The sequence below is a fragment of the Pygoscelis adeliae genome, unplaced genomic scaffold, assembly GCF_000699105.1.
Source record: "Pygoscelis adeliae isolate BGI_AS28 unplaced genomic scaffold, ASM69910v1 Scaffold51, whole genome shotgun sequence".
NCBI lineage: Eukaryota > Metazoa > Chordata > Aves > Sphenisciformes > Spheniscidae > Pygoscelis > Pygoscelis adeliae.
This window is the reverse complement of record NW_008824007.1, coordinates 306,646-331,144: the sequence shown is the minus strand read 5'-3', so window position 1 is coordinate 331,144 and position 24,499 is coordinate 306,646. Positions and strand designations below refer to the sequence as shown.

General features: G+C 35.6%; 1 protein-coding gene across 1 annotated transcript in view; it reads right to left on the bottom strand.

The window, feature by feature from the left end:
- Nucleotides 1-23,944, bottom strand: part of SLC35F5 (solute carrier family 35, member F5) — a 35,731-nt gene extending 11,787 nt beyond the window's left edge. The window contains exons 1-13 of the mRNA XM_009325787.1: nt 23,871-23,944; nt 21,598-21,675; nt 17,638-17,779; nt 16,362-16,505; nt 13,980-14,042; nt 12,327-12,408; nt 10,757-10,947; nt 9,025-9,106; nt 8,108-8,195; nt 7,466-7,530; nt 6,985-7,089; nt 6,352-6,511; nt 2,696-2,786 (exon numbers count right to left, since the gene is read on the bottom strand). Coding sequence (XP_009324062.1) covers nt 2,696-2,786; nt 6,352-6,511; nt 6,985-7,089; nt 7,466-7,530; nt 8,108-8,195; nt 9,025-9,106; nt 10,757-10,947; nt 12,327-12,408; nt 13,980-14,042; nt 16,362-16,505; nt 17,638-17,772 — 1,206 coding nt within the window. The 5' untranslated portion in view covers nt 17,773-17,779; nt 21,598-21,675; nt 23,871-23,944. The remainder of the gene's footprint in view (nt 1-2,695; nt 2,787-6,351; nt 6,512-6,984; nt 7,090-7,465; nt 7,531-8,107; nt 8,196-9,024; nt 9,107-10,756; nt 10,948-12,326; nt 12,409-13,979; nt 14,043-16,361; nt 16,506-17,637; nt 17,780-21,597; nt 21,676-23,870) is intronic.
- Nucleotides 23,945-24,499: the final 555 nt, after the last annotated feature.

The following is a 24,499-nucleotide window of genomic DNA, read 5'->3' as shown; positions in this document are numbered from 1 at the left end:
GTCAAAACCTCTATGTACGGTAGAAGCGGATAAAGTCCCTGCAGTGCACATAAAAATATGCTGGGGAAGACAGTCTGGCTTATTCCTGCTTCGGGCAAAGGCAAACCCATTCGTGGGATTGCTTTTGCTCAGGGACCTGGGTGCACTTAGTGGGTGATGCGGGAGGATGGGGAAGTCCGACAAGTACCTCAAGGGGATTTGATTTTGGGTAAGAATAGCCAATAAATTAAATTGTATGTTAATTGCTATATAACATTATATATCATCACTTCTATAGTGGCTGTATGCCATATCAATGGTATTACAGCAAGAATCGCCCAGATTAATGAAGAATGAACTTTGATGAAAACCGACCAAAGTGCAGCGGTAACAGACCAGAACTAACTTCAGCATGCAACAGTCCAACACCACACCCCATCTCTCCTGCCCTGAAGGACTGTTATGACAGATGGAACCCAAAGTCATGGACTAAATGAACACAACGAACATTTTACAGGGATGGCCCATAAACTAAGGGAATGATACCTGTGTGTATGTATCAAAAGACAGGAAAAGTGATGGTGGTTAATGGGAATGTATTGGAAAGTGTGGGACCTGGGCATGACGTAGATGGTACAGAGTAAGGGGTGGATACTGTCCTGGTTTCAGCCGGGGTAGAGTTAATTTTCTTCCTAGTAGTGGGCATAGTGCTGTGTTTTGGATTTAGGATGAGAATAATGTGATCACATACTGGTGTTTTAGTTGTTGCTAAGCAGTGCTTACACTAGTCAAGGACTTTTCAGCTTCCCATACTCTGCCAGCGAGGAGGTGCACAAGAAGCTGGGAGGGGGCACAGCCAGGACAGCTGACCCAAACTGGCCAAAGGGACATTCCATACCATGGGACGTCATGCTCAGTATATAAACTAGGGGAAAGCTGGCTGCGGGGCGCCGCTGCTCGGGGACTGGCTGGGCATCGGTCAGCAGGTGGTAAGCGGTTGCATCACTTGTTTTTCCTGGGTTTTGTTCCTCTCTCTGTCTCGTTGTTTTCCTTTTCATTACAATTCATTATTATTCTTTTATTTCAATTATTAAACTGTTCTTATCTTAACCCACGAGTTTTTTTACTTTTGCTCTTCTGATTCTCTTCCCCATCCCACCGGGGGGGGGCGGGAGGGGAGGGTGAGCAAGCAGCTGTGTGTTGCTTGGGTTAAACCACGACATAGTATTGTACAGTTAGTTCTAAGTTTGGTCAGTTTTGCCCATTTTTATTGATATCATTTTCAGCTAAGCTATTACATGACTAAAGCGCTTCCTAATTCACATAAAGTTTTACCATCTCAGTAAAGAACTTCATGTTACTTCAGTAACTGTATTTAGGCCAAGGTGCTCAATTGCTAATTCACTATTTTCAGCCCAGAAAAACGTATTACCTGGCACATAATTTTACTGCCTGCTTTCTAAAAAACTCCTGCATCCTCTCCATACCACATGCCTATACACACATTTAACATCAGTGAAATACAGGTGTTACGAACAGTCAAAATGCACACAAGCATGTGATGGGAAATGCTTACACTTTAGCCAAGTGACAAATACACCTGTGTCTACACTGAGAGGTGTCAAAAGGCATAGCCATAATGGTCTATGTGGGGATGCCCTGCCAAAAAAAAAAAAAGGGCATTATCACTGTAAGAAAAATTAATCTTGCTTGAACAACAGATGCATTATAAAATCAGGTTGAAAGCCATTTCAAAGAGTTAAACAGGTGATTTAAGCTTCAAATTAAAATTTTAGCAGTAGGATTACTTAAATCCAAAATAAAGAGCAGAAACAAGTGATTCTGCTTTCAGGAAATAGAAGGAGTTATGTGACCTCCATTTAAAGAAAAAACAAAAACACCAGTAACTGCATGCTTGCAGTATATGCTAAATAATAATTATTCACATGAAATTAAGAATTTGATATTCCTTGCCACTGACTAAATAGTAAATTCAAATATTCAAAGTTAGAGTTGAAGTTCATACATAATTAAATATTTAAAACTGAGAATACTACCCCACCAGCATGAAAAGAAAAGTATCTATACAGCTTGAAGAGTAATATAAACTAACTTCATATAGTTTCTATTCTAAACTCACATTATCAGATTCTTTTCTTTCTTTACACAGAGGGTTTTTCCACAGCTACTACCTCAATACCAGTGAAACTAGACTAACTTAAAGGAGGACAGTTAAATGGAAGCCTAACATCCACATGAATCTAATAATGTGCAATTAAGCCTTGTAACTGCTACTCCTTTGTGGTAAACCTGCAGATTTTTGGTTTTGTCACTAATTGAGTATTTTCAAGATAGGCAGTCTGTAACAATTCTATAATTGTAAAGGTATTAAAGATGTGCTGTACTTGCAGTTGTTCTTTAATTCTGAGAAGTGCCTGTTCAAGGTAAAGCATTTGGCCAGGCATTGCTGATGACTTTGGGTACTTTTCGTACAAGCCACATCTTAATCAAATGTATTTAAGTGTGCAAGTGCATGTTTGCAAGTGCAAAATTACTGTAACTGTCAACATCAAGAGAGTATTAATTACACAGTTCAACAATTATTAACAAGCAACAGAAGTAAAATACCGTTCATTGTATACATCGTTAAAAATACCACTGCCATTTAATCCAAAGAAATTCTGTTAATAATGCTCAAAACTTAGTAGCACGTTACCTTTTGCATGCACATGTCAGCTATTATGGACAGAGGTATTGTAAGGCTTAGCGCAAGTGTGCCTATCAGTGATGAGGTAAGAAAGCAGCCCCTAAAAGATAATAAATAATAATAATAGCAACAACAACATAATAATGAGGTCTTATTTAGAAGTTAAGAGATAACTAAAGTAATACATCAAATTGCAGAAGACATTTGATCAAGCTTACATATGAGTCATTGTTTGTTTTAATAATCTAAAACTGAGATACCCACACTCTGTCATAAATCTGTAAAACTGCATAAAATTCTTAACTAAAGTATTCATGTCTTCTGGAGTGAGGTTTAATTCCCATACAAACCTTTTGAGATAATGGAAAATTCACTACTTCACATGTAGTGACTTCACCTAGAAAAATCTGTATTTTGTTTCCATTTTGAAATAGTTTAATACCAGCTTGTAACAATTAAATCTGTTTTGCCCCAGCCTGGTTAATTAAAAAAGAAAGGTTACTGATGTCTAGAAATCCTACCCAAAAAGAGAAGTATTTTACAAATAGACAAATTCTTAAATTAACAGACTGTGCTTTTTAAATCTCACTCTAAAATACACCCTTGAAATCACTCTTCGGAGCCTCAGTAAGACTTCTCTGCATTCTACAAGTGGTCTCACCATATTTCCCAAGCAGGAACAAAGTTGTTAGACTTCTCTAAATCACTCAGTCACAAAAAGCCATTACAATTTATTTAAATGACAGAACAACAAAACTACGTGCATATGTCAGAGTAGTACTCATTAACAGCCATAGAAAACTGACCCTTTTTCCCAAATTCCTTTGCAAGTCATAATTAGTTTGCAAAACACTGATTTATTGACTGAAGTTTTAAAAAATATAATAATAATGATAGAACCTCAAAGTATATGTAGGACAGACCTAAGAGAACACGTGAGCTCCTGAGATCTTTGGCATTTCAATATAAACCTAAGGCTCTATAAATAAAACTTGACTAGCCCGAGCCATTTTGTTGCCAAGTGAAGAGCATAACATCCGATATAAAAAACTGCATTCCCATTTTATGATTGACCAAGTCAAAAGTTACCAAAGCATAGTGAGGCTTGTTAGCAAGTATTCCTCTATGAAACAGCCTGTTCTATCATATGAAGAAAATAAATACAAGGGGGTCTCTACCTAATTCAAATCAGTAATGCCCACTACTGAGTCAGCCTCTTATTTCAAAGGCATCCAGAATTTATTTATTTATTAAGATAAAGGCAATTCTCATCCTTGGCAAGTACTGAAAACAGTACCAGCTATGCTTTTTTTGTGGAACTGCGATCAGGTTTTAAATTTTAAAGGGAAATCTTGTAGTTGCAATTTTTGTTAGAATTCTAAAATTTGAGGTTTTTACCTACTCAATCTTTATTCTGGTTACTGTACAAGTTAAACAGATGCAGCATCACTGAAACTATATTCATGAAATGCGATTCACTGAAGAAAATGCTGTTTTAACAAATTTCTGTGAGGTGAATTAACACCTTTTAAACACAAAGATTTGAACACACATTTGGAAAAGATTTTCTAGAACATGACTTCATGCATGTATTTCTCTAGTTAAACTGGAAGAGTACTCCCAAACCAAGTCATTAGGTCCTCCCTGACCTCCTACACTGACTTTCAGCCAAGCAAAAATGACCAGTTTGTATATTTGTAATCACTTTGCAGTGTTCTGTGTCTTTAAAACAAAGAAAAATGTAAGCAGATGAGAAAGGAACAGAAAAGAAACAAAGCATTTTAGATACTCTGCATTTTTGCAAACTTCCTCCCCAATATTCTAAATCCCCTTCTATACCATAAGAGAATACTTCTGTATCTCTGCACTGACTACTGTTGAATTAGAACCAACCTGTCCACCAGAACTCTGTAAATGAATAAATGGTACAGAATCCAATGAAAAACTTATAAACAGGTGTGTGTGTGGAGGGGGGGGGGGGAGGGTTTATGGGGGGGGGGGGGAAGGATTAATTAAGAGTCACATCTACCACTACATTATTTAGTTGGCATTATGTGGTAGGTGGAGTAAACAAGTAGGTTAAATAATATTATTTACTTCCAAAGAAAGAGTAGAGGACCATACTAGTGGCACACTGAACGGCAAAAGGACGATGTCAGCACAAACTCTGAAATTAGTCCTAGTCCAAAATTCTAGGGAAAGGAACTGGAAATAGAAATAGCTCTTTAATTGACTGGATTATCATTCCGAGTAATTACACAAATAGCATGTGTATAAAAAAGTCTGTGCACACCCATGTACTTAACCTTATGCTAGTGCTTGATTTTGGGACAAGAGCCAAGTTTAGTTTTTTTGGGGTTTGTTGTTTTGTGGGGGGTTTTGTGTGTTGGTTTTTTTTTTAATTATTTTGCCTGTGTTGAAATTGCACTTAACCTTTTTACCAACTGATACTGAACTGTAGTCTAATCTTACAGGATGGCATTAACATCACAAAAATATTCTATCAATAACATTTATAACTAGGACTGGTGTAAGAGTTTGCCAATAAACAAAATGTCATGATTAAATTTCCTAAATAACTTTAAACCTGATCTGAAAACAAAACAAAACAAAAACCAAACAAAACTTTTCATGGAACTCCACCTAGACTTTTTGTTGCAGTACTGCCGTGAACTTAGGATCCTAGGATTCCAGATGTCTCCATTTCAGAGAAGCTATCCCATGAAGTCTTCCAGTCTCTCTACCAGAGAGCTCAGAGTCTGAATGCCAAGGGTTCTCAGGCAAAAGCTCACAAACTGCCACACCTATTCAAAATGTAGGACTGAAACTGACACCATTCACTGAGCAACTGTACGGCATTGGAAGCACGTCTCTTTTTTGGAAACTCTTCCTTGGTGTTTCCAGAATAAAATACGACTTTTCAACTTGCAGAATTTTCCATTACACCCCTGTTTTAACCTGATGCTGGCCCAGAAGAAACTCAATTCTCTCAAGCTGGGAACCCTGACTTACCAAACAGTTCTCTAATAACACTGTCGTTCTAACAGCTATACAAAGGTTTAAGTCTGCTACAGCTTTTGAGCCATTCATCTAGTAGTCTCATGTTCAATCCTCTGTTGCGGACCTATCCAGACTATTGTATAATTAAATTAAACAAAAGCTAGGCTAATTGATGAATTGTCGTATCTTCATGATTAATGCCTTCTAAAGAGATTTATCTCATTAAGTCTTTGAAGATTTAAACAAACATGTCAACTATAGAATACTAGATTCTGACCCATATATATCCAACATGCACAAGGCCTTGGAAACTGAAGAACTGTTACAACAGAAATTCATGCTCTCCTATTACTACTGCAACTCTGTACCACAAAGTCTTTTCATGTCAAAATGTTAATTCTAGAATGAGCTAAGCACACAGTATCTTAATAAATACTACAAGACCACATCACCTGCTTTAAGTTAGCTGTTGCTCTTAAACAGGACATTGTGACATGATGGATGACCATCCTCTAACTCAAATGGCATGCATGGACACAAAAAAAAAGGGGGGGGGGGGGGGGGGCCCAAAAAAAACCCCCTACCTAGACAATTTGACATCTCAACATTTGAGAACACAGGTAAGACAATTTATGTGAAATACATACAAAGCATGTAGTACGTACCACAGCCAGAGGAACTCTGACAGAACTGTTCCAATAAGGCCATTAATGACAATGCACATCCATATCAGCTTATTGGGAAACTCAAATGCTTCAAACCCAGTATAGTGAAGCAGGAAAAACCCTGGCCACAGCAGCAACAGATTAAACAGCCCTACAAAACCTGAGTATAGAAACAGTATTAAGTAAATCACAATAAATATCCTTCAACATAACTAAAATCTCAGCTAAACTCTGCTATTTTGACAACATGCATACATAAAAGCAGCAACAAGGCAATGTTTTAAATCTTTCAAAGGAAAGGAATATAAGGAACTTTACCTGAAATTCACAAGCAACAATTGTATCAGATATTTACAGGTTTGGAATTGGGAAAAAAAAAAAAAACCTCCATTGAGTCCAAAGGGGCTGTCTGCATTCCTACAGGTAGTGTTATCTTTCATTGTTAAGACAGTAAACAAGAAAATTCACACAACCAGTCTCTAAAGTACTCATAACCACAGGAACAATAGGCTTTCTCTACTTCCTTAGCTTTTCGGAGGCCCTTTACGGCTCAGATACAGTTCAGTGCCTGAAAGCAGACAATTTAATCACACACTGAATTAAAACTTTCAATAGAGTTAGTCTTAGTCTTACCAAAGAACATTGGTATGTCAAGTTTATCTTCTCTATCTACTTTCCTTTTTATCATTACGATGTACACAGCATACAGCATTGCTCCTACAAGAGACCAAAGGGAACCTGTAAAGATGAAAAAAAAAAACCCACCACTTAAGACATGCCAAACATGTTATGCACACTCGAATCAACTCTCCTAAACATACACCTATTATAAAACTGTCAGAGATAAACAATTTATTACAGAATCCATTACTATATTAAAAGTATGGAAAAATGCAGAAAGCTCAAAAATGTAAATACTTTCCCAATTAAACTATATACGGGGAAGGGGCGGAAATCATCATAAATGTCCAGTTTCAAAAGTTGAAACTAAAAAGCCAGATTGTGAAATGTTACATGAGTAAGAAATATGTAGCTTGCTCTATGACCTGCAGAGTATTGTCAGAAGATGGTACTCATCACTGCATATTCTAGGATTAAAAAAGTAAGTAAATACCTATTGTATCTTTTCCAGTAGATTTCTCAGATCCAGAAAGGTTAACAAGTACCACACCACCAATGCTAGCAAAAAAAGAAATGCAAAACGCTACTTAAACCCAAGAACTTTTTTACAAAGACAGAAAAAAAGGGGGAGAAAAATATCAAAATAGAGTTCTATCTTTAGGTATTTTAGTTAAGCAAACCCCACTTTCGGCTTTGCCAAAAGGAGTTCTCTATTGTTAAGGCCTGATCCTAAGCTAAAAACAATCAAACAAAACCCCACTTCTATCTTCCCTGAACAACGCACCAGGCATTTAATGAAACAGGCTGACAACATCAAATGTCAAGCCTCTTCCTTTTTCCCATCTACACAAAAATAGAGAAACCATAATTAAACAACAAGAAAATAACTTCACATATTTCCAACAGAAACCTGATTAATCTAATTTCCTATAGGAGCATGAGATTCGGTAACTGTTCATGATATGAAGTATTTAAAAAGACTTAATTCACTTGCTCAATTTATCTGTGGAACAAGGATTTTAAAAAAAGTGAAGCGTATCATATATTGTCACAGACACCATAGGTATAGTAGGTATAGTTAGCCTCTCACTGTATTGGGAAGTTTTTGATCAAATGTTCCATCCCTTTATCTTACCTTAAAATAACAGCTAATAATTTGGACAGGGTAAACCTATCTCCACTGTTACTGGGAAAGACTGCAGCTAAGATTAAAGTAAAAAGCCCTGCAAGAGAAATTAAGAAGAGTTTATACAATCAAGTTTTGCTACTAGTTTGTTCAGAAAACTGCACAGACATTTTCTTCTTTTTATTTATCATACTTGTTTCAACTACTTGATCTTAGCATCCATAATTTTAAAATCGGAACCATTATGAAACTAACACCTCGTGATGTGAATCCTTAGATGAGCAAATACATGCTCAACTTTGAGAAAGGCTAGCCATACTAACAAAATAAACTGCAATAAGCCTGAAAAGTCAGTGGAAAAAAAAATAATAATCACATAATTGTGCTTTTAAAACTGATTTTATAGAACAACAAAAGTTACTCCTCAAAATATGGACTGTCACATAATTTAAATACTTCAAAGCTCATATTAGATCCTTTCATAAAACCTGTAAAGCAAGCGATATGCGTAATATTTAGGTAGTTTAAGTTCTTTACCCCTAAAACCATTTTTTTAAAAAACAATAATTAGCAAGAAGACTTTACTCTGAATTGTATCTATTTTGATAGTGTTATGCCATCTTTCCTTCAAACCTATTACACTCCCAATATATCTCTTTAATACACAGACATAACTGCAGAAGTATACACACACAAACTTGAAAAGCAAAAAGCAGGGGGAATCATGAAGATAGCTTAAGCTATCAAGGGTTTAAACCCCTGCAATTACATAATGAAGTTTTTAAATGCACATATTCAATGGCTTTAAGCCTTACAGTTCCTCCAAAACCACAGGTAAATCATTACACAAGTCCATTGTAACCAAAAAGATTTTTATGTTATAAACAGCCTTATAATGTACATCTGATAGTGTAAATAAAACTTACCAGAGGTTGAAGACAAGATATTAACTATAGCGACCTGGGTATCTGACAGAGCTTCTTGGTAAGAGAAGTTTGCCAAGAACCACTGGGGGAAAAGAAAAACAATTTTGTGACTATATGGATAGCAACAGCAGAGTTTAAGTTTATCAGTGCTAAAATCCTACTTAAAGAAAAAAAAAAACACAACTATTTGTTCAAAAATAAAATCAGAACAAGACTTTTACCTCAAATAGATTTCTAACTTCTATTAAAGTGGCACGTACATTAAAAGACAGAGGCAAAATTAGAACTGGCCCAAACCAACCCCATTCAGCTACATGTTTAATAATGAAATAACATACTTCAGAACTTAAACATAATTAAGTACTTAAAATGAAATTATAATAGCTATTCTATAGTAACTGAAGGTACTTTTAACTTGTTTTGCAAGTGCTTCAAGATGATTACTGCACAAGCGCTGCAAGGAAGTTTCAGAGATACATGGGACATTAGTCAGCCTAGTAAGTTTTTTTAGAGTACTTAAAACAGGCACACATCTCCATCCTAAAAAACAAGCATCACTTACATTCAATACCTCAAAAATATTTTGGAAGGATTCATGTCTGAATTCCTTCATAAGCATAAAAACCAGCAAGTTTTATAATTTCTTGATTGAGATCTCATTAGAGATCTCAGATATATCCTCAGGGAAGTTACCATTCTCTAAAGTCTTAGGTGGAAACACTTACACTGTCCAAGAAGAAATACACATACATGCCAGTAGTAGTAGCATCCATGAATACCATCAACAAGATTTGTTTTGAACATAAGGATTCCACCCTAGAAAATCTGCATGTGTATATATATGGAAATATACTCAGACACACAGAATTCTAAGTAATCTTTTAAAAAGCTATTAGTGATTTTGGATGGATTAAATGAGCGGCTTATTATTCTCTTGCTGCTGTGTGCACGTTCTTTATGAATACACACAGAAAATTACATCACCATTTTCTGGTCTATGCATCAACAGTACTATTTTTTTTTTATTATTATTATTATTATGATTTTAAATGTTTAAAGAGTACAGCTTTCTGAGGAAAAGCTGTGGTGGGTCCACACTACATATAACCTGTTCGGCAGCATCAGTGAAGCTACTTCTAGAAAAGCTATCACTCATCTGCTCTCTACATTTTTACTGTCTCTCAGAAATCCTGCCACCATTAACTCTCTCTTCCCACAGAACTGAGGTATGGTGCAGAAACACCAGCAATCAGCAGGTTGACAAGTAAATTTCTCAATGGAGCTGAAGGACAATTAACTATCTTCTCTTCATACTACCAGAAGGCACAATGCCACAGTGAGGCATAAGATGGTACTCTTTCTTTGATGGCCCAGAAAGAAGTCATAGTGACATTTACCCATTTCATGCAGTCCCAGTGCAGCTATTAACAGCCTGTACACATGTAATCCCAGATTTTGCTGTACCAAACATACACCGGACAACATGGCACAAAAGCATGGCATATCTTACAACTGACCTTACAGTTAACTACACACCCAGGATCTCTTTTTATTACCCTCCTTTTAAAAAGTTGCATCTTCACGTCCAGTACATGAGGAAAGTTTTACCTCTTATAGCATATTTATAAAATGAGGGATGAAGAATGCAAGTCACCTCAATACTGTTTCACTATTATTATACAAGTTTTAATTGCATCTATACTTAAATTTTCTGAAAGAATGGAGCACATACCACAAAGCAAAAGAAAAAGCTGATTTTTGCTACTTGAGTTGCAGTGAGTTTTCCTACAGTTTTTAATATTGATTCCTGCTCCTTAACAGTTGGATATGACATACGAGACAACTTTGCTTCCAATGCATGGCTCGATGGGAGCTGTCGAATCTCCATAATATTACTGAACCTTACACGAGGCTTTTTGGGAGCTTAAGAGGGGGGGGGGAAAAAAAGAGGGGAAAAAAAAAAAGGCTGCATGTTATCATTAAACTTTTCAAGCCAACACAATATGCAAATAAAACCATGATGTTAGAATACGGCCTTGATTACAATACTTCACAAATAATAACAGGTTTTTATCCAAATAGAAGACATGCCATTATTTTTATTTATTAAACTAGTATTTTGCTATTTGATAGGCTGCTAATAAGACAAAGCACAATTATTGTTTTCAATCAGTACAGTTGTCCATCCACAAAAACCTCACAGAAAAGCACCATCCCTCCTCCCTGTCAAAAAAATCCCCACAAGGTAACAACACATTTTTAGGTAGGAATTACTCTGTATTGATAAACATTACGTATAAGATTTTCTTTAATTGTTTAATAGTCAAACAGCCAAAAACTGCACACAACTATATCTAACTGCACAGAACTATACCTAACTGCAAGGACAGTGTTTCATTCAGAGGATGACAGTGTCCAACAGACCTCAAAACTTAGCAGAGATCATAAGGTCACTTGCTCATTTGAAATCCACCTTCTAACTAATCTTGCAACCAGGATCAGATTTTATTTATAAGGGTATTGTACATATCATTAGTTTCCTGCATAAAGAAACCATTACATGTTACATATAAATATTAGACTAATTCAACATGAAACAATACCTAATTTCCTAAAAAAAGTAAAGGGAAAAGCTACAGCTCAAACAACCCTGAAGTGATTGGTGCATGTTATCACAGGACAGCAGAGCCTACCAAAGCAGTTCTGCACGTGTCATCTAGAAATTAACAAAGAGGCTTTCCCCTTTATAAGCAGAGACTTTTTTGCTGAGGATCAAATAATTGGACTCTTCGACAGCCAACTTTTCTCTAATTGTCTGGGACAGTTAGGCCCGTTTCAGCTACTGTCACAAGATAGCGAGGCTTAAATAAAATCAGAATGCACATAGACTGTTAAAATTCTTACTTTGACTGCTTTGCTCCTGCTCTAAAAAGGACAATAGCTTGTTTTTCCAGAGGCTGACTCACTGCTGCTGGTCATACAAGCCCAGAAGGAAAGAATCACAAGTACTGAACCCAGTTGGTCCCTTGAGATAAACATAGGCTGGATCTGTAGTGACCAAGAAAGGTAAACTGAACGATAGGCCTATGTTTTCTCTACCTGAAAGTAAATATATGAGACTGCAATTCATGCAATAAGAGATTTAAGGAAGGGGGGGATAGGGGGGGAAACAAACAGAAAAAAAAAGGGGGCGGGGAGAAAGAGGCAAGTCCTGCAACATGACAGCAGTTATACCAACAAAGAGGAAAGTAATTCCTTCACCAAAGAACTAGCATTTCAGCATTCCAAAAGTCTTTACTCACTTTTCTCTGCATCACTATTATTACTGCCATTTTTTTCAGTTGGCAAATCATGAAACTTTACAGGAACATATAAAGGTTCACTCTGAAATGAATCAGTATAAGTAAAAATACAGTTAAGCAGGATATTTAAATTATAAGCAGTAGAATTAATTTAGCAAATTAGAAAACTAAATAAAGAAAAGCTTGGTGAATATTAAGAGAAACAAATTTAACAAAGTGGTTTTGCACACAGTGGATAGGCTTGTCAAAAGCGTTCATACATCTATATGACCATATATAAATCTATATTTTATGTTAAACAAATTGGTAAAATGCAGTACTCAAAAAATAACTGTGCGCTCTTGTGTATATCCTCATGAACACAAAACTCAGCCCCAGAAAATTCAAATCTACTGATTTAAAATTAAAAAATAACTCATCAAAATCACAGACATTTCATTAGATCTATAGCTTATGTCCAAATGATGAACTAGAAACATAAAGTACAGAATACATATACAAAAATGAATACATACTCATTTTCCTCCCATAACCCTAAAAGCTCATGAACTAGAACTAAAAGTCAAAAAACTTTGGGAAAGGAACTCCAATATATAAGGCACTTAGCAGAAGTTTTAATTGCTTAAAATACTTCTAACGAGACAAGTTTTAAGCTGGTTGTTTAGACTAAATTAATAAACTGTAAGAGGGAAGAAATGACAAAGATCTGGTAGCTGCATCTGCATTAGGCTCCTTGTTTAGGACCAGAATTTTTGTGGATGTTTAAATTAATGCAAAATTGTTCCAGGTTAACAATGAATCCTGCTTCTAGAGTCAGATGATCCTAATGAATTGAGCAGACTAAGAAGATTTTCTTCTTAAATGCAGATAAATGAAGTTGGAAAAAACCAAAGAATTAAATTAAGAATACTTCTGAAAAATGTCTCTTCAACTCCCTATACAGTATAAAATACCCATATGGTAGTTTGTCAACACACAGTTGCCTCCCCCTACTCTATTACAGAGATGATGCAAACTTTAAAACTTCCGTGTTTTGGCTACATTTCTGCATGTGGCCTCTGATTTAGGTATGCAGATTAAGCAGCAATCTGTGATCAACAGGGGCACAAGAAACCGTCATTTATGGATGATGAAAATCACCACGAAAATGCCACCTGGTGATGCAGCTTATCAGCAGAATACCAGTACCGACACTTGATTCGGTAAAACAGTTTCTTCCTTCCGTCCACCGGAAGGAAGAAAGCAGTCCATTTCTCTTTCAAAATGCCATGTAGGATCACAGTATACAAGATACCCAACTAACTGAATGATTCTGTTGTGGATTTTAGTCTTGAAAACTGTTGGGCTTTACCACTAGCTCTCCACATTTTGCTTTGGCAGCTACTGAGCTGAATATGTAAAGGTTTCCTTTGTACAACATATTTCTTTCACAAACTACTACAGAAACATTCAAGTGTTTTATTGAGCTGAAAACCTGTATTTCTCATAATAAGCAATGTCATTATTCGCAGCACTTATTAGTAACGTTTAAGTTACCAATCCCCTTTGCCAAAAACTATTACATTTAAGACCGCCATGTTTTAAAAACAGTAAGTCAGGATAATAGCATCATGTTACTGTAAAGCATTGACCTTCACAAATTAAGGTACTTACCAGAGAACTGTTTACAGTGTTATCTGTTGTACAAGCAGCAAAATAACCTTCAGCATCTGCAAACTAATTACAGAACCTTAGATGTAATACTCTATCAAGGCAGAGTTATTAATAACTGCATTTTTTTGACAGTAAGTTTTTTAATGCCTTTTTCCATAATTCTATCACAATCCCCTCTCTCCCTCCAGCCCTCCTCCCCAGTAAATAAGAGGGCTTACAAGTTCAGTAAATAATTTCAGTAATTCCTTGTACCTCTTGCAGAACCCCGTTGAATTCAACTACCCAGGTATCAGTGCAGGATCAGGCTGTTAGAATGCCAAAACCTGTAAAGTTCAGTCTTAGCGAGACATGCTTCACTAAAATATTGCGCATGTATTAACAACAAGCCTCTTGTTTCTTCATTTTATTGAGGCAAAGTTCCTTTGCATAAGAACCTGGAACTCTGCCTTAGTTTTAACAAGACTTAAATTAGGATCAGGTCAAGTATCATTCTTCCTTTTCCTTTCTGCATCTTAACAAGCACTACTACCCCTGTTCCCTGACCTGCAGCTTGCTGTTCTACCATGCTGGTAAGAAATCTCTTAAACAAAGCCTCTAATGTGGAAGAGGGCTTAAAAGGAAGGTATGAGTGTTTACCTAAGCAATCATTATTGGGAAAAAAAAAAATAATCTATAAATGTATAATTTTTGTTCCAGATTAATAATCACAAGACATTTTAAAGGCACTTGTAATAATTATACAGTTGAATATTTAACTAAACTCCTTGGGGGTGTGTGGAATCTTCTGACTCAACACTACAGTCCTGTCTCTGCACTGTTCTTTTGAAATATGCTAACATCAAAAGAAATGGCTATTTCCTATAAATTATTTAAAAAACTACTTTTTATAGGATTAGAAAGAAAAAAAAAAGAGATTCTAGTAGTGGTGCCATGAGTGCCACACACAAAATGTGACAGATTGAGCACTTCTACTCATTGCTATCCAGTTCGTGTAAATTCATATTATCTTTCTTTGACATAGCACTGCATGAGATTCAGTTGGTCTAACCACTACGATTCACACTAGGCAATAGCCCTTTATTCTACTCATCTGCTCAGATTAATAAATTTGGTCAGTATAATTGCTCTGTACAACTAATCATCCTTCAGTGCTTTCATCATCCTTATTTGTCATTACTGCCAGTAAAGAATCTGTAAATTCTGTTTATTTCCTGATTATTTTACGAAGATCCTGAACAGCATCAAGTCTAACACATGCCGTACTATGCACAGACACTTGATATTAACAGCTGATCTAGCAAAAATTGTTTCAAGGTATCAGTCAACTCTAGATGTTCCATGCGTTTAACACAAGATTTAAAAAAAAAAAAAAAAAAAAAAGGTTTAGTTTTTTGGTTTTAGGTTTCTTTTTGGGTTTTGTGTTGGGTTTGTTTTTGTTTTTTAAATAAAAATCTTTTGGCTTAATGTCATGTAACACTTCAATTTAAGTATGTTACGCCTACAACTGTCACTATCAGTGAAGTCTAATATATCCAGAACTGAAGTCAGTTCCTTTCATACAAGCTATTTTCTATAAAGACATGTTGATTAACAGCATGTTCTTGGATCACATTTTCTGTTATTTTAATGCGAGATTAATATCAGGCCAAATGCCTTACTGCTTCCTGAGTCCTGCTGTTCAGCGTTCTGAAACACTGGCACAGAACAAGCGCTCCTCCCAGCATCTCTTAATTTCCTTAGAGAAAAGTATGTATTTCTGTGACATGACAATAATTTTAGACTCTAGCACAAACTATGCCTAGTTCTAGAATGGGCAACAGAGGTCATTCGTGCATAAAGGCTATAAAAATACAGTATTAACAACAACGAAAACATAATTCTACCACCTTTCCTAAACATAACTTTAAAAACCTCAAAACCTCTTAGCAAACAGTTCATAGTTCTGCCAGAGCCAAAAAGAGTCAGTAACAAAAATCAACTACAAAGTTCAAATACTGATTCCATTGGTTACAGATGTTGGGGAAGTAAAAGGGAACCAAGAGCTAATAGTGGTGAGGCTCATAAGCTCTTCTTAAAAGAGAACCATCCTCTGCGACTGTCCAAGATAAAATACCAGGCTAGATGGGCCAATGGTCTGGCCCAGTAGAGCATTTCTTACGATTCCCGATACATTTCACATTGCTTTTTCCTTTCTTTACTTCCTCTCACAAGACCACTATTATGATTGCCATGTCTTCCTGTGCCGCAATTCAGTTTATAATTGCTTTTCTGAAAGCACTATTTCACAATATATAAACTTTGCTTTTCTCTAGTCCCTATTTTAAGTTTTTTCTGCACAAACTTCAACAAATATCAAAACATTTACAGAGTTAAAATACTCACAAAAGCTGCATGCCTTCCACGAAACCCACGAGTACACTGTTGCCTCCATGGTTTCCAAACAATAAATCCCAAGAGGTATAGAACAAACATGGATGTTTTTGCAAATGTACTGAAAAAAGGTTTGTTGTACTTTGTAAAAACATACTGTGGAAAGAAAATAATTGCAGTATCCAAAATTACCAGTTAGGTGAGAATTCACAAAATGAACGAACAGGTTTAAGTATACAGTCCAGAACAGTCTGGTTCCCCAAATGACAGTGCTGTGAGTATTGGCATGTATGAGCAAAAGACACAAGTAGCCCTGCCTGTTCTGGGGGTACCCTCTCCCAAGCTACCTTAAATGCCAACAAGAAGGCACTGGGCCATTTTGTAAGACACAGTGCCACCAGCAAAAAGCTACTTATTACTTGTATCTAACCAAGCAACATATCGATATGCCACTGAACTCAAATAGGACTGAAAATACATTTACATACAAATATTTTCTAAATGAAAGACTACTTTTATAAGCAATAGCATAGTGATCACAAATTAGAGAAGATCACTTTGATTAAGTAACATTTCAGTACCAATAGTGATTCCACCAGCTCACTGGAAAAAATGTTTTATTAATATAATAGTATGTTAAGCACAAACATTTTTACATGCTTAGTTTCAAAACTGATATAGAACATAACTTAATGACAGTTCAGAAACCTGAATTTTACAAGAATTTATTAAAAACTCAATTCCCACTGCTAAAGCTCTGTTTCAAGTCCTAAAACTTAACCAAATCAGTTTCAAGATGGTGCATATATGGACTAGATTATGACAAAGTTGTCTGCAATTATAAGGCTTAAACTCCATGACCCGAGTCCTTTGGTCCTAGACTTCTAGATGTTCTGAACTATAATCTACCATACCACCTAGCCTGCAAAGTTACAGCTCATCTACTACTTCTCGGGAAACATATGGGCATTATTTTAATCAATATGGCAATAAACAAAATGAACTCTCTAATTACAGTACATAGTTATGAGCTTATGGTGTTTAATTTTAAAGTCATCGATAACACCTTCTGTCTTGAACACAACAGTCACCAAGTTGACTTGTTTGTAACTTCTAGTGGATACAGGTTAGTTCACTAACTCAAGGGATATCATCTTCCCCATACTGAAACGGTGGTTAAACATTACACTAGAACACTCACTGAGTGTTTGAGTGACCATGTTTCTGCTGCATCTTTCTCTTAAATAGGCTTTTATTTTCTTTTTAAGATGCATGGAACAATACTTACAGAACTGAGTTCTGAAGAGGCAACCCATATCACGTCAACGAGGAGAAGAATGACAATTCCTAGAGCCATTCGCCTACGCTGAGTGGATGAACTGCTCTGGGAGCTCATTCGATTCATGATAAAAACCCACACCATTTGTAACCTATTCAAGATTGATAAAGGAATAAAACCCAAAAGATTACAAAGAGCGACCAAAAAAAACCCACAAAACCCAAACAAACAGTGGGGACAAGTGTTTCATATATAAGAAGTGGACACAATATGCCAGGAAACATGCTTATGTTTGTTAAAAAGCAGATCTTTGACAGATCTGGCATGAGATTTTCAGAGACGTTAGGGGCAATTAGAAAGTAAATGTCAACTTTTCAAGAATTTATCAACTGTTCTACCACTGAAGTAAGCAAAGGTAGGTAAAACATACAATGCCTTTTTGGAATTTCTATGCTATGAACTCTGCAAAATTTGAAGCCACTGTGTTTTGGTAAATTCAGATACTCTAGGCTGACAGTAGAAATCAGTTTGAAGTGTTGTGTCAAATACAATTCTACTAAAGGTAGTCAGAAACATGTTTAAACTTAAGCATGCAACACACATTTCCAAAGACATAGCAACACATTTGGGTAAATTATGATCCCTCAAAGCATAAAGTGATTCAAGAAAAAAAACACCAAAGAATATTTAATTGTAAACTTACAAAATTAGATTACACATGCACTTGCACTAAAAAAAATTTATATATCTATTTGGTAATTTATGAAATACAGGCATGCACCAATTCTAGTGAAGACCTATCAAACTAAGAGTAAGCATACAATATATGCAACAGAAAGCTTTGCCGATTAAAAAAAAACCCAGAACATTGATAATGATTTTGACTGTGCCCCGCTATGTTACACATAAGAATAATCAATTAAGAACACTTCATATTCTGAGAAGTCAAAGCTACAGCAGTAAACTAGCTTTAAGCTTGTCATCTAGTACAAAAGTCATGCAGACTTGCCAGAAATTACAGCATAAACAAGTTTGGATTTTGACACACACAAACCTATTTTCCTTTTCCTATACACACCTCACAGGTCCTAGAAGTCTTTGTTCAAGGTAGTAATAGAAAGGTGTCAATTTAAGCAATTCTAGTGAATTATCAGAAAAGCACAGCTGGGTTTAAATGCTTATAGCCAACTGCTTTTACATACTGGAAGAGTAAGAGTATACTGCTCAACAGAATATTCTGAAGATATGGCTTGAGCGGCAAAAATTCCTATTAGGAAGAAGACTATTTGCAGTTAAAACATTAAAATTTATGCAGAAGATGAGTACTACAGCAGTGTGTAAATAGATCATGACCAACCTTCTTTCCTTTTCCTTCAGTAGGCAGAGTACTTCTGCTTTATTCAATGCACAGAGTAAACACAAGAGAACAGAACTGATATTGTTTGGGTTGGCCAAAAAGTGGTACACTGTGACTTTAGAGGGCTTGACCTTGTACAGCTTGCACTAAAAGTAAGTATTAACATTACTGAAAACACCAAAGTTATGTTAAGAGATCACTAAAGTACTTTCCAAAAAAATAAGAAGGGCGAGGCAAACAAGCTTTTAAAAACGTTGCTTCTGTTTTAACTCAAAAAAATTACGAGATCCATTGGACCCGCTCCAGACAAGAGCTAATCATGAGCATACCAGACCTACATGTGTTCCTATATCCACTAATGCTACTAGAAGGAGATTCAGATTTGTGATACAGCTTTACGACTGCCCATTAGAACACCTAAATTTAGGGAAACCTTCAATTTTATGATTAAAAAGCTTCAAATACAAGTGACAGAGACTGATGTCTCATTCATCGGGATACCTGTACTAGAATCTTCTACGTACTCTCTAATGAACCTCAGTAAGATATATATATGGTAGTTCCATGATAAAATATATACATAAATAAGTTGATGTTAAAGAACCGATTTATTAAGAGTTAATTTACTACAGATTACATAACATACCTTACTATTTATCATCATGAACTCAAACACTCACTATCTTTGAGAGAACTCCTCAAGGAACTGAAATCTAATTCACCTTTATGGAGCAGCTCTGGCTCTCCCAGTAAATAGAGGTGATCTGCTTTGCTAATACAGTTTGGTGAATTTAAATTATACTGTTTTTTCCACACATGGCAACATACAAACACTTACTGTCTTTTCATTATTTACAAATTATTTATGAAAGAGACAGTGCTACAACATCTTCAGTGAGGAAGCTACATTTCTTTTTTCCAGACTAGCCTATTCCTCAAATTAATGATTTAAGTGTCTAGATAGGCACAAGTGCATTTGAGATTCTTTCCTGCCTTTGACTCAGGCCTCTCCTTTGCAATACAGTCTCTGCCTGTTCCAATCTTGACACTTTTTCCTCCATTTCTCAAAGAGCTTCTTTCCAAAGAAAAATCAACAGGCAGAGTTCCTGAAGTATAATTATACCACTAGATCTATGCTGATATATTCCATGTGTAGGCATCAGTTCTGGATAATTATTCTGCTTTTCTGATAAAATGGTGTGATTGACAAATGAAAGCAGAGGTCTGTAAGTGGGGAGGGGCAAAGTTATGGAAGACTCAGCAAGGAATTGCCGTTTTTATTTGATACGGAATAAAGGAGAAAACATTTGTTCTCAAAGAGAGAATAAATAGGGATATTATCTTAAACTTGAGTAAGCTAAGAGAAAGGTTTTCATGCTTGAAAGCTTACAAGGGTTTTTTCAGTTTTTATGAATTGGTCTAATAGATACTACACATTATACTCTACAAACTTTGCCTTCATTTTATTATGACTAATAGCCTACAAGCCATTTTATTAAGTTATATTATAAATAGCCTACAAATTGCTCATGTGTTTGCATAATATGCAGCAAAAATGGAAGCTGGGCATAAAAAAGTTCCAAGAAGGAAGAAATCTCATTCCTTGTCAGGCTACAGCATGACATATGAACAGTGGCAAGGTATACCAGAAATGGAAACGACTCCAGCCTTCCACCAGTTATGTGCTGCAGGTAGGAGGAGGAGAGGTAGCTGGAGACAGGAAGGAATCACAGTAGCCTCATCAGTTTGACATCTCTACATCAGATGCTCGCATCCCTAGCACTTCTGTTCTCACCACAAACTGCTTCAAAGCATATAGCATGTATACACTGTGCATAGAAATCATGCACAGATATTGTGCATGATTCTGTAGTTGCTTAATACTGTATTCAACTTGTCTACATTAGGCTTGTACAAATCCCTTGCTTTAAGATCCCTCAGCATGAGGGAAGTAAAGGATGATAGAATATCCAGTACTTCTTAGATAAGAGGTTACATATGAAGTTATTCAGAGTAGAAGTACACGTTGCACCATTTCTTTTCTACCTAGAATATTAAAATTCTAATTAAAGAGCCCATACTTATGTCTTGAAGTTTTTTATATGTTACAGTAATAGCAGCTATTACTTTCTCATCTGACTGCAAAGTGTCTGTTTAACATTTCTGTGTGCCTAATATAGCCCTTTGCTTGGTTCTTCCATAACAAATGAAAAAGCTGAACAAGAAAGGGTGACTACAAAGTCTTCATCATGCAGCACGATGCACCTTCAAGCTGGTAGTTGACTAAAAAAAAAATTACAAAACGGCAATACTAGAATGCCTATAAAGTTCAGCAGAAAAACAGAACCCTATTGAAACTTAGTATATAAGTTTTAGGACAGAATTAAAACCTGTAAAACTTCACACAGAATGCAAAGACAGATAGAAACTACTATTTTGAGAAGTTTTAGACAGACATTATCCCACTTATTGAAACAAGTACCAGCATTCATAAACTTGTAATGAAATACAGTTCCACGCATTTCTTTACACTTGGCTTCTGTACATTGACGGCAATATGCTGTGATAAAAATGAACACAGAAAGAACAAGATTTACTTTTCTCATACATACCTTCCACAATAACTGTAAAAAAACAAAAAAATGCTGACTAACAAACTTCACACATCATGTCAAAGTGAAGGTAGTCTCCTAAAAAGAGAAAAAAAAGCAAAGTTTGAAAAATTGTGCACGTGTGCATATTATGCACTTATCTTTGCAAAACGTTTTCTAAAATTTCAAGTTCCACAAGTGTCTGCCACAGCTCAAGTCCTAAATATTGGGGACATACAGATACAGAACCTTAAGAATTGGTCCACATCAAAAATGCTAGCAGGACAGACTGAACTGCAAGAAAACACAATCATTTACTATTTTTGATATTTCGAAGAACATGATCCCTTCCTTATTAATTGAATATAAGAGGTTCACATGAGAAAGAAGAACCTGATGATGTTAAGTTCCAATTTTTTAAGCTATGCAGAGAAAGGCCCTATTTCTTAAGCCTACGTTCCTAAGCAAAGAATTTAAACATTAGAATTAGGAAGGTAGTGGAAGAGCATATAGGCTCTTTGGCCTTAAAATAATCTAGAAAGATAAGACACTTCCACATTATTTCTTGTGGAAGCCCAGTATCTTTCCTTAATTTGATACAGTATTATTACTGTATCAAAAAAAAAAAACTTATGTAAAACTTTTTTTTTTATTATTTTAAACACAGATCCTGTAAAGACATTCAATAAAATCCACTTTAAAATTGTTATATTTTTTGAAACATTATACATAAGGGACTTTGGAAAAAATGTTATACTAGAGCAATTGGAAGCCCATCTAATCTGCAACTATTTGCAAATCCAGATGTTGGCAAGTATATGGTGCTCCAAGAGAAGGCACAACAAAACTGGAACTGGCAACCAAGAATAATAAAGCCGTAAGTTTTAATGCCTGGAAGTGCTGGAATTTTTTTCTTTTCTTATTCATGTGAAACCTTGCTAAGCTCTGTTTTAGGGATATCCTGTATCAACAGGAGTTATACCCTATATTAATGAGTCACAAATTAGTGTGCAGAACAGAGGTAGCAGTAAGGGCAAAACTAAATGCTTACCCTAAATTTTGCCTTTGATTACCTGTCAAGCATGGCTGAAAGATTATAAGCTGTGAATAGGAGGCAAAAGTTAAACTGATGCTTTTCACCTATTGCAAATTAGATTAAGAGGTAGACTATAAAGATGGACCACACAAGCCTGATTCAGCCTCCACTGAACTCATCAAGATTTACACACTGCTTAGCATCCAGCAAGCTCAAGCCCTTTACCACATTACTAAGTGACTGTAACTGGTTAAAAAAAAAAATTGAAGATGTAGTTTTAAGACACAGGAATGTGGTTATCCATCTTCTATACCAGAAAGCCTATGCTCACTGTAGATCCTGAACACTTATTTAGTTCAGTGCCCTCACAGACAAACAGTAGCTGCTGGTCATATTTTTCTTACACTACCAACCTAATTAGAGATTAAGATCAGTATCTCAGATAACCAAGACTTAAACCAGAAGACTTTTATCCATACAAAGCTTGAACAGTTTGTGCATGCCTAATTTATGCACCTAAAAGAACTGAATATAATAATAACAAAAATAAATAGAAAGCAAAAAATATGCTTAAAAATTCTTCCCTCTATGCACACTAAACCAAATATCACTAAGAGAAAGACACTATTCCGTTGCTTACTTTCGGTCCCTACTTAATCCATATTAGCTATACTCAAGTAACCGCTTGCAGAAGTTGCGCCTAAATTCAGTTGTTATGCAAGACCTATATCTTACCCTCTATCAGCATGCAAGATCTGCTGTGGGCTCTAGTCCTGGACTGGAACTGATCATACAGAACGCTGTTCAATGCTTATTACCAATAATTAACCCATTTCAGGATAAGGATAAAAGTTTACCATATTCATATAACATCTGACACCTAAAATGAGAACTGTACAAGACACTTCTCTCTAAGAACATGGGTTTACCCTTACAAAACATTTAATTCATCAAGTGCACAGAATTATGATAAATTTAAGCCACCAAAAGACATACAAGGTAAAATAGAAATGATGGTTTAAAAGTAAATACAATATTCTACTCTATTAAATACAGTAGAAACTTCACCATATGTTTGCCTTCTGTTTCCATTATTAGGAAATAAATATGCTTTCCACATGGTGTAACTTTAAATATACCAGTTGAAATCTGACATTTGAAGGAATATTCATTTAAAAGGCATTTCTTAATATCATTATAATTTTCAGCAAATAGCATGGAGATCTTTTTAAATTTTTATTTATTTTATTTTATTTACCATTTTAACAGTGTTAGAGTTGGTGCTGTCATCTTGCGGAACCATTTTTCAGCCAGTTACATGAAGATCTTCTGCAAAAAAACATGAAAAAAATATACTTAACTTTCCTTGTCATAACACTGTATTTTGTTTTTAACATTTTACAGTACCCTAGATCACTTATGCTGAGTCACCACTTTAATTTATGATACACAAAAAAGATAAAAAATGGTCTCACTATGTAGTCTACAATGTATGTTCACGTAGCCCATTACATTAAAGCCAACAGGCTCAATAGCCTGCCCAACTCCACTGTTCTGAACATGCAGTAAGTGACTTCTGAGGACAGGATGTGTAACTCCACCACTGATACTTAATGTGCAATCTTATTTCTATAGCACTAAGTGTTTCATTGTGCAGATTATCACTTTTTTCACATTAAAAGTTCCACCCTAAAAGAGAAAACCACATGAAGTCCACAAAATATGAAATAGCTTTTATTATATTGACAATTAGGGAAGAGAACATTAAAAGTAAAAGAACTGCCAAATCATTGCAAAACAGGAGTATTGCTTCTAGCTGTTCTATGAAGAAACACTCGCCCCCCCCAAAGTACATAGTAACAATAACAAGAGACCCAGAACACCAGC